The 19,447-nt window shown below is 40.8% G+C and overlaps 1 protein-coding gene across 13 annotated transcripts in view; it reads left to right on the top strand.

The window, feature by feature from the left end:
- cacna1g (calcium channel, voltage-dependent, T type, alpha 1G subunit) overlaps positions 1 to 19,447 on the top strand; it is a 316,565-nt gene that overhangs the window by 159,986 nt on the left and 137,132 nt on the right. For all 13 annotated transcript variants that reach the window (XM_025909653.1, XM_013273535.3, XM_019362827.2 and 10 more), the window contains exons 6-10: positions 10,783 to 10,942; positions 14,732 to 15,026; positions 15,553 to 15,645; positions 16,102 to 16,972; positions 18,425 to 18,825. In XM_025909653.1, the coding sequence (XP_025765438.1) occupies positions 10,783 to 10,942; positions 14,732 to 15,026; positions 15,553 to 15,645; positions 16,102 to 16,972; positions 18,425 to 18,825 (1,820 nt within the window). The remainder of the gene's footprint in view (positions 1 to 10,782; positions 10,943 to 14,731; positions 15,027 to 15,552; positions 15,646 to 16,101; positions 16,973 to 18,424; positions 18,826 to 19,447) is intronic.

Raw genomic sequence — 19,447 nt, 5'->3', positions numbered from 1 at the left:
CCAAGCTCCTTAGACTCAAACAGGGTTAGATCGACTTGCCGGCTAATAGCTGCTAACAGCAGCATTGACAGAAAAGTTCAGGATATCCTCAACAACTCACCTTAGTATAGGTGTCATGGGACAGAAGTGAGCTTCACCAAATCATTGAATGATAACTCGCATATGAGACAGTCAGTTTTACAGCCATCTAAAGGGTGACGAGACGTAGACACCTACAGCGGCCACCGTAGCTAGCATTGTGCACTTGAAGTAGGAGGAGTAAGAATTCAGTTGACTGCAATCTGACATCTAGTGGTGAGATTTTACACGTACCTTTAATTTAACGAGCAAAACAAAGCCGAATCATTCTGAAGCTTAACACAACAAAAAAAATGGCAAAAACATGATGAGACAAGTTACAGGTACCGTCCGAGGTTTGTACTTTACAGAAACCATTCTTAAACTTACTGTAGGAGCAGTATTTGAGTTTTACTCTGTTCCCATTTTAATCATAAGCTTTTATTAAACCCAATCAAGTTGTTTTGATTAAACCTACCCTAAACACTATCTGAAAACTAAAAGTCAAACTTGCTGCCATCCCTCCTAATGTGGACGTGATTTTGTTTTTTATACTTCCTCATCTAGCGAGACAGTATTCTGGAGGACTACCCTGCATATTGCAAGCTAACATTAAATATGCACTCAGTGCGTTAAATGAAGATAAGTTAGGAATGAGAATGTGTTGATCTTACTGAACTTTTGCCAAAGCTTAGTTCATCCGATTATGTCTTTAAATGAGGCAATAATTCATGGGTAACTTAAGAAACCTAATAGATTGCGTCAGGTTGGAGGGCAAAGGTGGTTTCATGCCTCAGGCTTGCAAATGAGCAGACGTAACAAGATAAAACTTTTGCATTCCTCCCAGACTCGGTGAGTCTCGATGAAACTTTTGGCTGCTGCGAGTACGCCACATTTGAGTGATTGATAAGCTGGAGGCAGCAGTCAATAGGTGATTATCACAAGACACACAAGCACACACTCTTACCCATCCCTGTCTTAATGAGACTGATTAATAGCCCTCAGGCACTTGCTGATTGTTGAGCTGCCTCATGTGCCCTTTCCCCAGAGCCTTATCAAACTAGCCCACACATATGCACAAGTAGAGCTCGTACACATTTTCCTCACTTTCTCACACACTCGCGGACCTGCAGTGCATGCACATGCAAGCTGTTATTTCTACCCATGCATCAATAATACGTAGTGTTTCATCCTGTTCTCCACGCTCTGTTAGGCTTGGTGTTTGAGCTGCACCAGGTTCATGCACACTGTCTTGTACTTCCACCCAGATACGCCCTAAAGGCAACAGCAACACAGGAACATTATCAACCTCGCAGCTCCCAGCATGATCATGCCTCCTCCTCCTCCTCTTCCTCCTCCTCACCCTCCTCCTATGGCACATTGTTTGCCAAGCCACAGTACTGTAATTAAAGAGCTCACAAGAACGTCCTAGCGTCTATTCTTCCCTAAGATGTTGGGAGAAGGGTTTTATAGAAAGGCCTAAGTCACCCCCTGACTTCTGCTGTTTTATTGCGATGTAAATACAAGAGGGAGAGCCTGGAGGAGTCAGGGGACGGGTTTGATCCGGGGGGCTCCTTGTTTAAAGAGGAGAGCTGAAGTAATAACACGCTGATAAGGTTGGAAAGAGTTCAGAAGAGGAAGTTGTTTGCCAGAGGATGAAAGTAAAGAATGTCGCAGCGTAATCCTTGCTCTCCGCTGTCAATCTTTTGCTGTAAAAAACAAAAAGCTCTTTTTAGTCGAATCTTATTATGACAAGAACACCCCCAGCAGCTGTTGGCGTGCAAGTGATATTTCCTCGCCTAAAGACGGAAGAGATTGTGTTTTACTTGACTTTTCGGTCCCAAGTCATTTTCAAGGTTTTAAGCTGCCACAGTTTCTTAAGGCTTGAAGTTCAGGTCTTTGATCAGCTGGAATATTCCCAGATAAGCAGAAGACGAAAGCACGCACAATCATCACCCCACAGCTGTGTTTTGTCAAAGAGATTTGAGTTGATGCAGAGGTAAGTGCAAGTGAACAAGTAGATGTGTAAAAAGGTGGAAAAATGTTCCTTTTTAAGTCATCATTTGTTTGAGTGAATGATGGAGTCTAGGGCATCATTTATCACATCCAGTCGTTCCTTCAAGCTTATCCAACTAGCCTCACAGCTGGGCCAGAGTGTATTGCAGATGAAATGGTGAAAAAGGGTAGTGCAAAGAAGAAAAATAGTATCCAATCAAGTTAACCCAGCTTCAGATAAATACATATATAAATATTGGGCTGAGATCTGAGTCCAATCAATACCTCAAACCATTCTTGAGCCATTTCTGCTTTGCAGCTGGGAGCATTATCCTGCTGAAGGAGGTCACAGCCATCGTGGTATACTGTTTCCATGAAAGGGTGTATGTGGTCAACAATGCTTAGCTGGTGCTACATGTCAAAGTAACATCTCGGAAACATGATTCGTCCAAGCAGGCTACTTTCTTCCATTGCTTGGTAGTCTGGTTCTGTCCAGTCCAGCTCACGTGCCTATTGTGGACAGGAGTCAGTATGGTCACCCTGACTGGTATGTGACCAGCAGCCCTGTACACAACAACCTGTGATGCACTGACACGTTCAGCTACAGTAGCTTTTCTGTTGGACCGGACCCCACGGGAAAGCCTTCACTCACCCCTGTGCATCAGTGAGAATTGGCTGCGGTTTCTTCCTTTGACCACTTTGACCAGGAACACCCTACAAACCATCAAATTTTGGCCCATGTCAAACTCGCTCAAATACTAATCTTTCCTGTTTGCTCGCCTGGTTCCTAATATACCTCACTCGCTAACAGGTGCCAAGATGAAAAGATGAAACGATAATCAGTGTTATTCATTTAACCTGCCAGTGGTCACAATGTTATGCCTGATCAGTGTGTTTATATATGTATATATACATATATATAGTGTGTGTGTGTGTGTGTTTGTGTTTGTGTGTGGAAGGAGAAATTGCCCTCACGCACTCATATAAATTGTGTATCTTTAATTTAGGGATTTGTTTATCTGCATTTGCACAGCTATGCCACTGTGGGTTTGTTTGTATGGAAGGCCAGTTGTGGGAAAAATGGATCAGTCTGACTCAGTATGTAGGAATAATCATAAGCATAAAACTATGTGAGTAAACTCATTTAGATTTTTTTCAGTGTCTGTTTCTCATAATTTTGTATCCACTGGTCAATACAAAAAATAAAATTCCGGTGATTACAAAAGTTCAGTTCTAAGCCTGTTCTCTTCATCGGGTTTCATTTTTTTCCACATGGACTCTGGCTTTGAGTCTCATGACTCACTTACACAGAGGATTATTTTCATTTTGGGGACATGCAGTCATCTCTGTCTGGAGTCGCTTACAGTGAAGTTGTTGCCGTCCACTCGGAGCAAATAAGAAGAGACGCAGGTGCACGCTGCCCCTCGACTCCGAAAGCCCATTAGTTCACAGTACACAGATTACAAAGCTGGCTGGGCCGGAGCTGGACCTGGACAGGAGAGCAGAGGAAGCAGACCTAATCTGCCTGCTAACAGATGGCTCCCCCGATCACACGCAGCAACCCGCCTGCCAGCCGTGTTGGAATGGAGTGGCCGCCCACGGCGAGGTTGGAGAGGGCACACAGGCGGAGGAGGAGATGATTGTTATTGAATATGAAATGTCGATCACTTGGAATGAGCACACTGTAGAGGTCGGGAGAGGCTCGGTGGATTGATTGTCTTACCTCGGACATAAACAGAGGTTCTTCTTAAGAGATTCATGCTCGCGTCTGTCACTGTTTAACAAGTTATTCTCATGAATGGCTCTGATCCAGACGATGTATTGTTTAATGCCCTGATTTATACTGCTCTCACAATAGTACTCTGCAAAACAAACGGTTGCCACTTCAAATACTTTATGTCGTCTTACTTGTGGCTAAATTGTTTCCTAACTGCCATCACGCCTGTTCCAAATATCAATCGCTCAAAGCTGACTTCTTTAATGTTCAGCCATTACAGCCGTACCAGCTCTGAGACTTTTCTGATTTTGATCATACTCTGGACATATTTAGAGCATATTAAAAAAAAAGAAAGAAAAGAAAAATCCTTCATATACCGTACTTGAATAACATTAACATGTTTACCGGTGACTACAGCAATTCTAAGATGGTTAATGTGATGAATGTGTTGTAATGTGTTGCATTCTCACTGTATGTGAGAACCCAAAGTGCCTGAGGTGCAGTTCCCCTCGTGACCGCTTGAAGCTAGCTCTTAAAACAAGTCCCCAAACATAATTTTGAAAGATACAGATAAAGTTTTCTTTATTTAAGTTGATTTTATTTTACTCTTGTGCCATTTGGAGAATTGAGAACACATGCTTAAACACTGACTTCAAAATGCAGTGTTTAGAAACCAGTGACATCTTGATGGGTACGTCCTTCTTTTTGTCTTTTGATGCTTTTTTTCTCTCCAATTGAAATAACCGAGTTCACGTAGCTCTTTCATAACTCCAAGAAACATTTAGAAATAATGAGCCTCACTGTGAATGCAGCACAAGCAAGTACAATTATACAGTAGATTATATGAATATGCAAAAAACCTAAATAACAATCAAACAAAAGCACTGCTATATATTACATATTTAATGCATCATAACTGAGACACTACCTGGCTTCTGACAAATATAGCCACTTTTGATTGCTGGATGATTGTTTGGTTTGCTATGTAGCTTGTCATGTTAGCAATAGTTGATTGATTAAAACTCACTACTAGGCTAGTTTTGTTTCCACTCATTGAAGTTATTGACACTTTTTAGCTAATATTACTTATCAGTCTCAGTGCAAAATGTTCAGTTCTAACTACATTACCTTTTCGTACCTGTCCTGGTATGATGTTAACAGTACTGGACTTTTAAAAAGATAGAAAGTTGAATATATTTTAAAAAAATATTCCACTTTTTAACTCATTGTGATTACATAAATTAAATTCAGGGCAACACCATTTGGACAACCTACCTGCAAATCTGCAGGACAATGTAATTTGAAGTAGTTAAGTAAATAATTGTAATAATGTTTTTATTTGTGTGCGCATGTGTGTGCTTTACAAACATATTTCCACATGATGACTCTAAATGTAAATGGGGCATTTCAAAATGAAAACATTAAGTTTTTGTTTTTAACATTATTAATATTTATCTTCCAGCATTTTTCAGTATTGTAACCATTATACTTTCACACATTTATCCACTTCACAGAATCCCACGAAGGTCTGTTAAAATAATGATGATAACAAGTCTTGTGGGTGTGTAAGTCTGAGCTGTGTCAGTTATAGAAATCTCAGATGCAGATGTGTAGTACTGAAGCCCGTCATTGTCTGGACACTAATCCCAGCTGCTGTTGCTAACTCAGGCACAGCTAAGCAGCATCGTCACAGCTCAGCACATTACTCTCTGAGAGCGATCACGTGAAGGAGTCGCTGCTTAATGTGCACTGTGTGTGTGTGTGTGTGTGTGTGTTTGTGCGTGTGTGCAATGACCAAACACAGGGGTAGATTTACCTTTTGACTCGGGTCTCTCAGAGCGTATGGGCCCTCACACCTCTGAATGAATCCATATATTTTTGCAGTTCAGAGCAGTCGTGATGAAGGTGTCTCCCACCAAAGGGCAAGCGGCTACAAATGGCCACAGGCAGTGAGTCATGCCTTCATTTTTACATAACTCCCTGCACTGGATCGCTTCCCTTGAATCATGACAGGATGTTTCTCTTGTAAACAGCCCTGCAGAGCAGTGTTTAATAACTTGCACAATGACTGGAGAATCGAAGATAATTTCTTTACGCCTCTCATCTTGTGCCGTGATGGTAAATGCTATTTATGCTGCTACCGCGTCCAGTGCGTAATGTGGCAGCTATTACACAAACTGAACCGTGCTTTTCAAGTACCATTCAAGTTTCCAGGCTTTCACTGGTGTCACTTTTCAATTTTAGCTGGATTTCACAGCTCCTGGATTTTTCTCGGATGTCTGCGAAAGACAGAATCCAAACACGCACGTTATCCTGCAAATGCTCAGCACTGTCACTCATTCTCTTGTCCCTTACCTTTGCTCCTCTCCTCCCTTCATCTCTCCCCCTGCCTCTCCTGACGGGCTGTGGCTCATTTTGTTCTCCAGATCTGAGAAAGTCCGCAAACTCCTTCTTGGTTTTCCTCCCATCTGTTAACACGGAAAAAAAAAATCTGTCAGTGTGCACCCGATTAAACAAAAAAAACTGAAACGAAAAACAAACTCAGAGCTGAAAATATGAAGTTGTGTCACTCTCAGATGGTACGGTAGTCTAAACATGAAAAGGATGAAATTTCGCTGACTTTAACACAGGAATGGTAAATGCATGCACTTTCACTCCAGACCAGAGGAGATTTCAGTGGATATGGACACAAGCAAAGACTTCACTGTGTATTCTGACAGTGGATCTCCTCCAAATCACACTTTAAAGTATTCCTTATATATGTATATTTAAAAAAAAAACCATGAAGATGTCAAGTGAAACCCACTTTGATTCATGAATTTGTTTTTCATTTCATCTCATATTCCCATTTTTTTGCTCCTAACACAGCTGATGGGATTTTAACTTAGAAATTGCTCATTTTTTCTGATTACCCTTTAATATTTTGAAGTAGAGCCCAACTGATTTCTCAACAGAGAAATATTCTAACTTTCTCAATATTATAACTTAATGTTAGCTGTTTGCCAATATACTGGTATCCACATTCATCACAGCTAATAAAGAAAAATTTAAAAAGTAAAGCAGAGATGGAAGAAACGCCCTTCAATCATGCTGGAAGTGTTGATGTTGACTAGTTTATCTGCTAGAGGAAAGTTTGGAAGTTTTGGAATGGCACAAACATAACAACCAGATCCGAGCAGAGTCAGGCAGAGTGTAAACAAGTAATGTGTTGTCTTGTAAACTGCATTGTCATAGTATGTTATTAAGGACCCATAAATAGCATCACATGATAGAACTGACAACCTGTCCAGGGTGTATCCCGCCTCTCACCCTCTGGTAGCTGGGATAGACTCTGAACTGGGGGAACTTTTATTACTTATGCCACTTCCTGACAGCCTTCTCATCTCACTCATCCGAGGTTCAGATTAAAACATTAAGGTTTCAGGATCTTTACAAGTATTGAAAGCGAGCAGAGAAATTTGGAGACTTCTTTGTATTATTGTTGGGTTTTTACCTCACAATATAAAGCGCCTTGAGACAACTGTTGTTGTTGTGTTTGGTGCTGTATAAATAAAATTGAATTGAAAATTGAATCAACTAATTGAATTATTTTGATTTGATTTTTTTTATCTTTGTGGTCAGTTCTTAATGGTAAGACACTGCAGGTTCTTATGTACCTAAAATTTACTGGCCCAAATTTTAAATGAGTTTGCTGAAATGTTGACATTTTATTAATTCGTTACTTATTAAAGAACAAGATGGTTCATCATCCTGAAATGTCCTGAAAACTGGCACTAGTCTTTAAAAAGTATAAAATGTTCTTACATTCATATATTTTGGGTTTTAAATACTTTTAGCATTGTAGACCAAAATAATGCTTTTTTAATTTCTATACACATTTAGATCACACAATGCAGCTGCATCCATGCCGTTTTTGGATCAGACAACACTATAATCCACAGTCCAATTCAAAAGGTGGCAATAATGTGCCAAAACTGAAACAAAGCCAACAGGACCCTAGGCTGCTACCAGGAGGCTGAGTCAAATCCAAAACCAAATATTTGTGGTCATACGCAGGTGGCAAGTCAGTTTAGACAACAAGGCACGTGTAAAAACTAATACATGACAAAACCAAAGTACAATGCACAGGAAAAAAATGAAGATTATGTACAATTTGAATGAGAAAAGGAAAGTTTGGCCAGAAATGAATATTCTGATACTGACAAAGGGAAACTGCAGCATTGTATACTTGAGAGAGTAAATAACTGATGGGATGCTGGTGGGGCCTGAAGTTCAGGCAACACAAAACACAAAGTCATTAAATACAAAAACCAACACAAAACGGTAATGGGAAGTTAAAGTTTATTTTAAGTTTATATTTCGTTTATGTTTAAAGCTTATTTAAGAATATCTATCTATCTATCTATCTATCTATCTATCTATCTATCTATCTATCTATCTATAGTTTGCTTGTTTGTTTTTAATTAAATTTGAGATCAAACTTAATAAGATTTAAATAATTTTCTTTCATGTTTTGTCTTCAGTTTAACTCAATTTGTACTTAAAAGTCTTAAAATTCTCAAAAGTGTCTCAATTAGCCTGTTTGGAGTGTCTGTAACTGTATTGCTAAGAATTTGTGTCTTCTTTGGCTGTTTTAAATATTGGTACAGTTTCATTCAAAATTATACAAAAATGTCTTAAAAGTTTTTACAGGGTGTCTACAAGTAAACAAATTTTAACCTTTTCTTTTATCAAAGCCACACCTGCTCTTTTGAAAGCATTCCCCAAATAAACTAATGAGCTCAGTGCCTTGGTTTCTTTTAATGGGACCAGATAACCCTTTGATTTCATATATCTCGTTTTCCCACCCTCTGCCCATTTCGTGCCCTTTCCATTGACTCATTGTCCTTCCCTTCTGCCCTCTGTTCCTCGGTGCCATCAAATGAGCTCTGCCATTGCAATGGCAGGCTTCGATTCGGCCTATCCAATTACCCAGAAAACCCCTGATCAGGAAAATGATCCTCATTATTGACGCCTGACTCAAAAACACAGCCAGAGAAGGAGAGACAGAGACAGAGAGATGGGCAGGCAGAGGTAGAACTAAAGACACGGAGGGGAAAAAGGGGAAACTGAAGCAGTGTGATGGAGAATAGTGATTACACATTGGCAAAAAAAGAGAGAACTGAACAAGGTTAGGTAAGATAGATGAACAGATGGTTGGATAGTATACAGCTAGTGAGAAAATCAATGTGAAAATCAAATCAAAATCTGAGGGACAGAGCCAGAGTTAGCAGAGGGAGTGTGTAGGCGGTAGGAAGTGTGTGTGTTGTCAGAAACTTGAGGGAACACTGTCCAGAGCAGACAGATTTAGAGATGTACTGTATGAAAGGCAATAAAGCAGGTCTTTTACTGTGGCTTTAATTCAGAACAAACTGTAGGAGTCCTGCTGGTACTTTCACAGACTGCTAACTACTTCCGTTTGACTCAGGACCGTTGTGTCTTCTCCAAATATATTTTTAAACATTATTTTAAAAGGGTGTTGCTAAGCACACCAACACAGTGAAATGACAGGTTTATAGTAACTACTAAGCATTTATGCCGTCCGGAACTGTGACTGGGATGTCACTTTGGATTTTTGCTACACCAGTGTCATCGTGGACGGTTATAGCACTTACAGTACTTTTCAGCAGCAGAAACTCTGACATATTTCACTGATGATCAATACATGCTGTTGGTTTGCACCACTTGTAAATGGCATCTCGCTAAATTTGGAAAGACATTGTCACTGTCACATTGGCATTCTGGTGTTGGACCAATTAGGGCTTACTGTATTGTGTATACACTATATATTAGTGTTTATAATGCCTAGTTAGTGTTTTTTTAACAAGCATCGGATACTACTGTGAAAAGAAGTTGTGTTTGAGTTGTACTGTGGGCAATGTAGTCATTAGATTCTGTCAAAAAAGCAAACATAAACAATGTGTGGAATAAAAAGGCAGTAGCTAGGTATGTGTCAAACTGCATGATGTTAATTTCATTGAGCATAGAGTCAGTTCAGGCAGGACAAGATCAATCGGGCTCCGCTGATACCTTTCTATGGAAAATCTAACAGGAGTTTTTGGCTGCTTAAGCTTGCCCAACATTGCTGAACATGTGCAAGCCACTTTGCAACCCACCACCATCTCAGTTCTTTTCAGTCAGTTCAGGCAGTACAAGATCAATCCCGGCTCCGCTGATACCTTTCTATGGAAAATCTAACAGGAGTTTTTGGCTGCTTAAGCTTGCCCAACATTGCTGTACATCTGCAAGCCACTTTGCAACCCACCTCCATCCCAGTTCTTTATGTTTTTCACATCAAAATGTGGAAAAAGCCTAAAAACTAAAACAAAAGCTATCGGTCCTGTCAGTGCAACATGCCATTTATAAGTCATTATTAGCAGTGCTTTATATATTGTGTAAATGTATGGGCAAAATTAACTTCTGCTATACATGACGGTCTACAGTTGTTCATTTCAATTTCCTGAAAACCTTTTTTACTGGCAAAAAAAAATTCATCCTGAGAAACTGACACACTGAATCATTTCTGTTTGTCAAGGGCCCCATATTGTTTACGAGTGACCCACAGCACTGTACTTCATCTCTTAAAATGAATGACCGTGTTTTGACAGTCCTTTAATAAGCCCTGTTTTGGTAGCATAAAACATAAAGCGCAGAGAGGCTATATTTACTAGATTATGACATGTAACAGGCTGTTATTTCTGTGATTCATCATTTTTGTTTCATTTTCATTAAACTGAAAAAAGCTACTTCGGCATCTGCTGAGAAGTGTGTCATTTCATCAGATGAATAAAACACTAAATTTTGCACTTGTCCCTGCAGGTCTGTTAAAACAGGTAAATGCAACATTTTTAACTGAAAAGAGCTTTGATTCAAATACATGACTCTTTTTTAACTGAAAAGAGCTTTGATTCAAACAGACCTGATCCACACAATGCTGCACAGATGTTTGACCTTGGCTTTGTCTCTTCTCTCAGGTATGCGTATCCTTGTGACCCTGCTGCTGGACACCTTGCCTATGCTGGGTAATGTACTGCTGCTGTGCTTCTTCGTCTTCTTTATATTTGGCATAGTGGGCGTCCAGCTGTGGTCTGGCCTGCTCAGAAACCGCTGCTTCGTCGAAGACAACTTCTCCTTGTGAGTACCATGCTTTGCATTTCTACTGTATTAGTGTGTGCATTGTCTATTTTCAATTCAGTTCTATTAATTCAGTTAAATTTTATTTATATAGCACAAAATCACAACAACGGTTCCCTCAAGGTGTTCGACACATTTGGTGCTTTCTTGTCCAAATTCCATTCAATGCAATTGTATTTATATAGTGCCAAATCACAGCAACGGCCGCCTGATGGCATTTTATGTTGTAAAGGAAAAGACCCTACAATAATGCAGAGAAAACCAACAATCAAACGATATGTGCAGGCACTTGGCGACAGTGGGAAAGAAAAACTACCTTTTAATCTGTTGTGTTCCATTATATTGATTTAAAATTCATTCAAATCTTAAACTACATTGACATTTAAAGCATGCTAGACAGCAGTTAAGTACTAAAGTAGTACTAAATTCCTCTATAGAGAACAATACCACAACCTGCATTAGATTTTACTTGACCTTCAGTGCCAAATAAGCCCTTTTAGCTAGCTAAGAATGCCCTCATCAATGGTAATGATATATCCTCCTTCTACAGGCTGAAAATTGTTCAAATACATGCAAAGATGAGACTATACTGAGAACAAGAAGTGTAACTAATTGACTGCTAGTAGACTTTATGCAGCCACACTTGCATTAGCACAAATAAGAACTAAAAACACCAACTCTTATTATGCAAATGCCACAGTAGTAGTATAATTAATTGTTAAAAATGAATTGTTTTCACCCAGACAAATAGCCACACCTTCTATTCAATCTTTAATAGATAGAACTAATTTTTCAATCCACAAAATTGACACCAAAAGACACTAAAATATTTAATGAATATTCTAAAATGATGGAAACAAATTGTAAACGATACAGATTAATAATCAGTTATTAACAGGTTAATAATGGATATTTATACTCAATGAAAAAGAGCTATCAGTCATCAGTTTTCCCAACCTCTTATCCATCTAGATTTGTAGGAAGTGGAAGAAATGGGGTAAGTGTTGCTGATTTAAACCCTGTGGTTCACAGGTGTTTTGTGTTAACCACTTTCTCTCAATAACTCAAAAGTCCACAAACTGGAAGGATTTCTTCATGTATTTATTATTTTCTTGAAAAGTGATGCAATTGCTGCAGCATAATTCTGCAGGAGATCGAAGTCAATCTGGGGAGTGAACTTTGACTGAGCACCCTAAACTAGGTCATGCATTAAAATCAAAAGGTCTGTGATCATAGAGTCCCATCACATTGATGAATGGGATAGACAAGCCTGGGAGTAATGAGAAAGACTTCATGTGAACCAGGCATATAGAACATGGAAACCAATGACTTATTCATATTCCCTGTATCTTCCTGCCCTCATCTTTCCCTGCTGGATGTATAACTCCTCACAGCTATAATTGAAGTTCATGCATAATGGCTTTGCTATGCATGCTATTTCTCGTTTTCTCATCATCATTGTCAATTTTTAGACATTCTTCCCGTACCTGGAAAATCATTATCATTGTGATAGAAAAATGGCACCCAAGCCGAGTCATTTTTTAATGTCCAAAGTCATAAACATAACTGTTTTAATGCTTGCATCTATTTCTCTTGAACAGATATCACTGATACATATTTTAGTGCTTCGGCACAGGCTGCTAGCTTGGTTGACAGTAACTCTTTATTAGTCTGATCAAGAATATTGAAGTGGACCCGTGCGTCATGTCAGGGTGCGATAAATCGACCGAACAACATACTGAGCTCATCAGAGCAATAAGTGCTCCTGTAGATCATCCCAAAGTGGGAAACAGCTTTTAAGAATATATAAATAAGAGAGTGTGGATAAGTGGATAAGTAGTCACACAAAACATGTGATGCTACAGTGCAATTAATAAAACCCGCCAGCTGAATGTGTGTTGACAGACGAGCCAGATACTACAGAGTCACCAGACACACACCAGTTATTCCAGACAGGCGAGTGTTCTGCAACAGATATGCCAAGATGTGTTATAGCAGGCAAATTCTCTTGTATATCCAACTCATCCAGTACACACAGGGTTCTCCCTGGGTATTTGGCCCTGGGTTTTTCAAACACAATTACAGCTAGCTTCACTGATTAGTTACTCCAATCTGTTTGCACGAGTGTTAATCAGTGGAATCAGCTGCTGTAGTTTTTGCATGGATTTAAAACCTGCAGACTTTGGGATTTTGAAGTTGATCCATTTAAAATTGTGCTGGGTTTATAATAAAGTCTAAAAGGAACACCATTAGGAAAATCAAAAATGTCCCGCCAATTATGACAATAAATGCAGGCTGCAGTTGAATACATGTGAAAAAGACTATTTCCTGAGGAAAGACAACTCTGGACTTTTTTTTTCTTGGAAAAATTCAAGGTCACATATTTAACCTGAGATATTTCGCCAGGCTGTTTTGCAACATGCAGCTGCTCAAATTTATGCATTACTTTTAAGATGATAATTCTTTCGGAATCATTTATAATTTATTTATCTTATTTGCCTCACTTTTTGAGGTCCGTTCATTTAGTATGAGATTTTCTAACTTTTTCAAGAAGAAGAAAACATGGTTTTACTCTTATTAATAAAAATAGTTGCATTTTTGACTAAAATATGGGATTCTTTCTAATTGCAGTACTTTTGTAGTATTGTTTCTACAACCCTACATATGTCTGTCTATTTTATATATGATTGACCTGGCCTTATCTTTTATTAGATTTAGTGTTTAGTTCAGATAAATGAATTTTATTGGGTAACTTTAACATTCATGTAGATGCTGATGCTGACAGCCTTGACACAAATTCATTAAATTATTACACTTTATTGGGTTTTTTCAGAGTGAATATAACCCAACTCTGAGTGTAATTCAAACATATGGCATGCAAACATGCCAAAATCTCTTAAAAACACTTTTTGTCTGAGCATTTTTTGATAACACTTAAATGTAAAATAATGGATTACACTGCACTGGGAAATACATTTCATTACAGTAGATAATACAATAGTCTTTCTGAAAGTGGTGTAACTGAGTTTATGAAAGCAATTCCTTCAGTGCTATTGTCCTCAAAGCTGTGTGCCAACACTTCTAAATTTGGACAAAACTGGGGTTATTGTACTCGGCCCTCTTAGAAACATGGCATCTGACCAGATACTTACTCTCAATGGCATTACTTTAGCCTTCAGTAAACTTGAGGAAATCTGTTATGTTTGAGGAGGATATGTCCTTCAATGTGCGTGTTAAACAACTATGTAGGACTTCCTTTATTCATTTGCACATTTTTTAATCTAAAAAGAAATCTAGTTTCAGAGTGATGCTGAAAGACTAGTTGATGCATTTATTACTTTTAGGATGGGCTATTGTAATTCATTATTATTGGGTCATTCTAAAATCTCTCTGAGAACCATTGTGCTGATTCAGAATGCTGCAGTAAGAGTACTAACAGTGAGAGTAAAGGGTATATTCTACCCATATTAGGAACATGGGCTTCATTGACTGCCTGTATGTGCCCCTATACTTATAGATCACTATTGCATATAGAGGTTTAAACCAACATTAGTGATTATTAAAATATGCTGTCTTGTCTTTCCCTCCATTCCCAACTGGTTTCACCAGATAGCTGCAGCTCCCTGACCCTGATTCTGGATTATTTAATTGCTGGGGTTTTGTTGGGGTCTCTCTGATGTTGCAGGGTCTTTTGGCCAGCACACTGCCGTTTTAATTTATTCCTGATTTTTCTGTGAGTTAATGTAGTCTGAAGTCCATACTAATATTTCCCCTTCTTCCTCCTGCAAGCCCTCTGTCTGTGGAGCGGGGAAAGTACTACCACACTGAAAACGACGACGAGAACCCTTTCATCTGCTCTCAACCCCGAGAGAACGGCATGAGGGACTGTAGCTCGATTCCCAAGCTGTATGAGGAGGGGGGCCTGGAGTGCACCCTGGATATTGACTCTTATAACAGCACTGACAACACCACCTGCGTCAACTGGAACCAGTATTATACCAACTGCTCTGCTGGTCTGATCAACCCTTTTAAGGGAGCCATCAACTTTGATAACATCTGCTATGCTTGGATCGCCATCTTTCAGGTAGGACAAATGGTCAGATTTGAAGATCCTAAAATAAATCAGCAGTATTTCTGCAGTGGCAACATACAGTATGATTTGGCCCATGCACAATCCTGTAATCCAAAATGAAGATGAAGAGGGAGAAATGGAGCCTAATTACCCCAGGGCTAGTCTATCAGAGAAAGAGGGCTTAGAGGATTAGCAGGTCACCAACATCGCACCACCAGACTGCAGCTTATTTTTTCCGTACCATTTCTTTGCTATCTTCACATCATCTGAATAACATTTTGTTGGAGTATTCAGTCATAGTTGTCTTGCTGGGGGGCGGATATTTTTAGAGAGCCAGACTGAAGATGGTTAGCCTGCGTGGGGTAAAACAAACAACATAAATATTGGGGGATTACTCTTATGCTGAGTGCTGGTATTTATAGCACTGGGAAATATGTCCTCTTTCAAGTTCTATTTTTAAATTCCATTCTTTATTTGGTTTCTTCTATCAATTTTTTTTTATGTTTGTGTGTACTTAACTCCTGGTGTTCCTTTTTAGGTGATTACCCTGGAAGGCTGGGTGGACATCATGTACTTTGTGATGGATGCTCACTCCTTCTACAACTTCATCTACTTCATCCTTCTCATCATTGTAAGTATATCTGCACACGACTGAAGAAGAGGGTCAACTGGGAGTGTGAGCATCCACTGATCATGTGTGAACGTAGGCTGTACACAAGATGGACATAAGTACTATGATATTACCCAGTGGTTTAAGCCTCAATATTAGAATTTTTGCCGCTGCTACCATATTTGGACAAGAGGGTGGGGTGCTAAGATATTAGCTAATGGTTAGCAAGCTTGGTAATCTCTATCCACAAACTGTACAACTGCAGACAGATGCTAAGTAACATAGTATGTAACATACCTGAAAAAGTCCCAACAGCATAACATTAAGTAGAGGTCCAGCTGAATTATTCAGATTAGCAGAGCTAATTGCTAATGCTAACAACTACCTGGGTCAACGCATCTTTCAAACAAAGTTCTCGCTATAGTCTTCATTCTTCAGACCTCAGTAACAACATCATCTCTCTTTCTTTCCCCTTAGATTGGCTCGTTCTTCATGATCAACCTGTGCCTGGTGGTCATTGCCACTCAGTTCTCAGAGACCAAGCAGAGGGAGAGCCAGCTGATGAAGGAACAACGAGTGCGCTTCATGTCCAACGCCAGCACTCTGGCATCCCTCTCCGAGCCAGGCTCCTGCTATGACGAGCTCCTCAAGTACTTGGTTCACATCATCCGCAAGGGGGCCAAGCAAGTAGCCCATATCTGCAGGCTCTTGGCCCGTCGTGCTGGGCTCCACATTGCTGCCTCGCCCCCAGCCACAGATATCCAACGCAGCCACAGCCAGAGGAGAAGGAGAAAGACCTCTAGGCAGGGGTCTGTGTCAGTTCATCACATAATGCATCATCATCACCAGCACCACCACCACCACTACCATCTAGGGAATGGTAGTGTGAGGGGAGGAGGGAGCACCAGATGTTTGGACAGTAGGGAGATCGAAGGTGGGGCTCATAACAACAACGGGGGGACTCTCATAGCAAACACTGGAAGTGGGCATCTTGCCGTGGCGCTACCCTCTTCAGTTACAGCAGCAACGTCCGATATGAACCTTGCGATTTTGTCCAGTCCTGCTGCTGATTCATCCTCAGTTTGCAGCGTTTTGAACACCAACTCTGGAATTGCTCCAGGCTTCTTCTCCTTGGCTCCGGCTCCCAAGTCCAGGGCCATTAAGAGGAACTCTGTGCCCTTTGCTGCTCCAGGGCCTAAGAACTACCCTACCCTTCAAGCTCGGGCTCTGGCCGAGTCTAGAAGAGGGAGCATTGCAGCTAGCACCCTGACGAACATCAACCTTAATATTCCACCAATGCCCCAGGACAGAAGGCCATCGAGTCTGGTGGACCCGCTCAGTCCAACAGGTAGACACACAATGAGGCAGCAGATGCATTCTTGTGTGTTAGCTGAGCTGAATAGGAGAAAAAAATAGAATATCCACAGGTTTAGATTTACTTGGGTGAGCTACCCTGATATATGACTGGCTGACCAAGTACAAGTGATTAAATTTGATATGAGAGAAGGAGAGAACGTCATTCCAATTAATTTACTCATGGATAATCTTCTCACTCTTATTTTGACAGTTTAGTCACTGCTAACTGCCTAACCCTGGTGCTTCATGTGTTTTCCCTACAACCTGGCTCACTGGACAGGTTGCTATTGTGGCGGTCCATGATGTCACTCAGCTGATATCCGCAGAGAGGATATGATCCCAAGGTCTCACACGGTTGAACTAAACCATCATGTTCTGCAGCTGGTAAATGGTAGCCCTTCTGCTCTGCACCCTCTGAGTTCGCCATGGTTGCACACAAACCAGTTGTCAACATGCAGGTTGTATTTAGAGAGGCCATCCTGTTTGCAGTGGTCCTCCAGACCAGAACAAAGTCTACAGTTGCCAGCTGTAGGCCATGATAGTGAAGTTGGAGTATGTCTGGCTGTGGATAAGATCCCTTTTGGGGTAGCAGCTGAACGATTTGGAGGACAACAGTAACCTGGCCGGGGAGCCAGCTGGCAGAGAAAACATGAAAGGCCAGGACTAGCAAGCAAGTGAACAAAATAAGAGTCAGGGAATGGTCCAACAGTAAATCGATCACAGATGACATTGTTCTCTCAGACAGATAGAAAGAATTCAAAATATGCTAAAATTAATCATCACATACTGTATTTGGGGTGCCATTCATATACCTGGGAAGCCTGCCCGAGAAGACTCTTTGTGTGGGAAACACTGCTATCTCATTTACTCAGCCTGTGCTAATTTCCATATCGGTGTTGAAGGAAATGATGTAACACACCAGTGGTTGTGTTCCTTTAACTGCAATCACGTATTTGGCGCTGTGCAGTATTGATTTGTTCTGACTAAGCCTCGAGCTACAACACTGTCCAGAAACAGATTTTTGCTTTTTTCATGACAAGCAGATAGAGTGCTAATTAGAGTCAATAAATGTTAATGCCTCATGTCCAGCCAACTTTTTTTGCCTCTTGGTCAACTTTTAAAAAATGTCTTAGGCCAAACAAAAGTCAGTCAAGGTCTCTTTGGGTTGTACAGGTGGTGGAAAAAGGCTGGCTGGCGGCCAGAGAATCTGTAGAGACGAGGCATTAGTCATATAACACACTGCCCATCACCGTCAAACACACTTTTCCTGACACACACGCAACTGTCTAAAAATGCTCCCATTCACAACCGATCTCTTTCATTGGATCTGACAATTTGTCCAAACCACTTCATTTATGTAATTTATCAAAATCATGCTGATTCCACCGCAGTACCCTTCTCTCTGCCTCAGCTTCTCCATCTGACCTTTTTCACTCCATTGCAGCCCAGCTCTCCTGCCAGCTGTCAGCCCGTGACCTCAGCACCACCAGCAGCGCCATGGACACGGCCGCTTTGACACTAGACCCTGAGAGCTGCCCCTACTGCGCCAAGGCCCTGGCCAACGAATCGGAGGGCGGGACCGAGGGCAACGAGACACCTGGCGACTCAGACAGCGATGGGGTATACGAGTTCACTCAGGACCTCCACCACAGGGACAGAAGAGACAGCCGGCAGCCCAAAAAGAAGCACCGGAGGTTGGGGAAAACGGCCGCCAAGGTTGTTCACTTCTGGAGGCTGGTGTGCGACACTTTCCGGAAGATCGTGGACAGCAAGTACTTTGGCCGAGGGATTATGATCGCGATTCTGATTAATACTCTGAGCATGGGAATCGAGTACCACGAGCAGGTTAGTTAATGTGTTTTTCTCTTCAACAAAAGGATGTGCAGTTGCCGTGCTGTGATATTCAAATGCCTTGAAAAATTTCTCTCTGGAAATGTGAAGTATTCTGATGCATATAGTCACGCAGATAGAGAACGATTGTAGGAAAGTATTAGTTTGACTTGTACATCCTATGTGTGTGCGTGTGTCATTCTGTGCGATTTTGCAAGCAACACCGCTCCCACAGGCCCAACTGGAATTCCTGATGTCTCTCTCTGGTCTCATTTGTTTACATGAGCATAATTACAGCCATGTGAGAGAGAAAACGGAAAGAGACAGAGCGAGAGAGGGAGGAAAGTAAAGGGGTGATTTAACGGGTAGGGAAGGCCCAGCAACATCTGACGTCAGATTTTCTCACTCTTTCCCTCTCAATCTGCTGTTTGGTTGTTTTTATCCCTGCGCTGCTGTCTCTTTGACCCACTTCACACCTGATATTCACATGCAACGTGTGCTAGCGATAGCTAGTCTGGATTAGGAATAATGCATGATAATGTAAGGTGTAAATACATCCAGCATGCTCGGACCGTACCCACATCTGGATACGGTCTGACATTCAGTATGATCAGATGTTGCCCAGGTGTGAATCCAG

Source organism: Oreochromis niloticus, linkage group LG8 (assembly GCF_001858045.2).
Source record: "Oreochromis niloticus isolate F11D_XX linkage group LG8, O_niloticus_UMD_NMBU, whole genome shotgun sequence".
Lineage (NCBI taxonomy): Eukaryota > Metazoa > Chordata > Actinopteri > Cichliformes > Cichlidae > Oreochromis > Oreochromis niloticus.
Note: the sequence above shows the minus strand (reverse complement) of the source record. Positions and strands in the feature narration are given on the sequence as shown.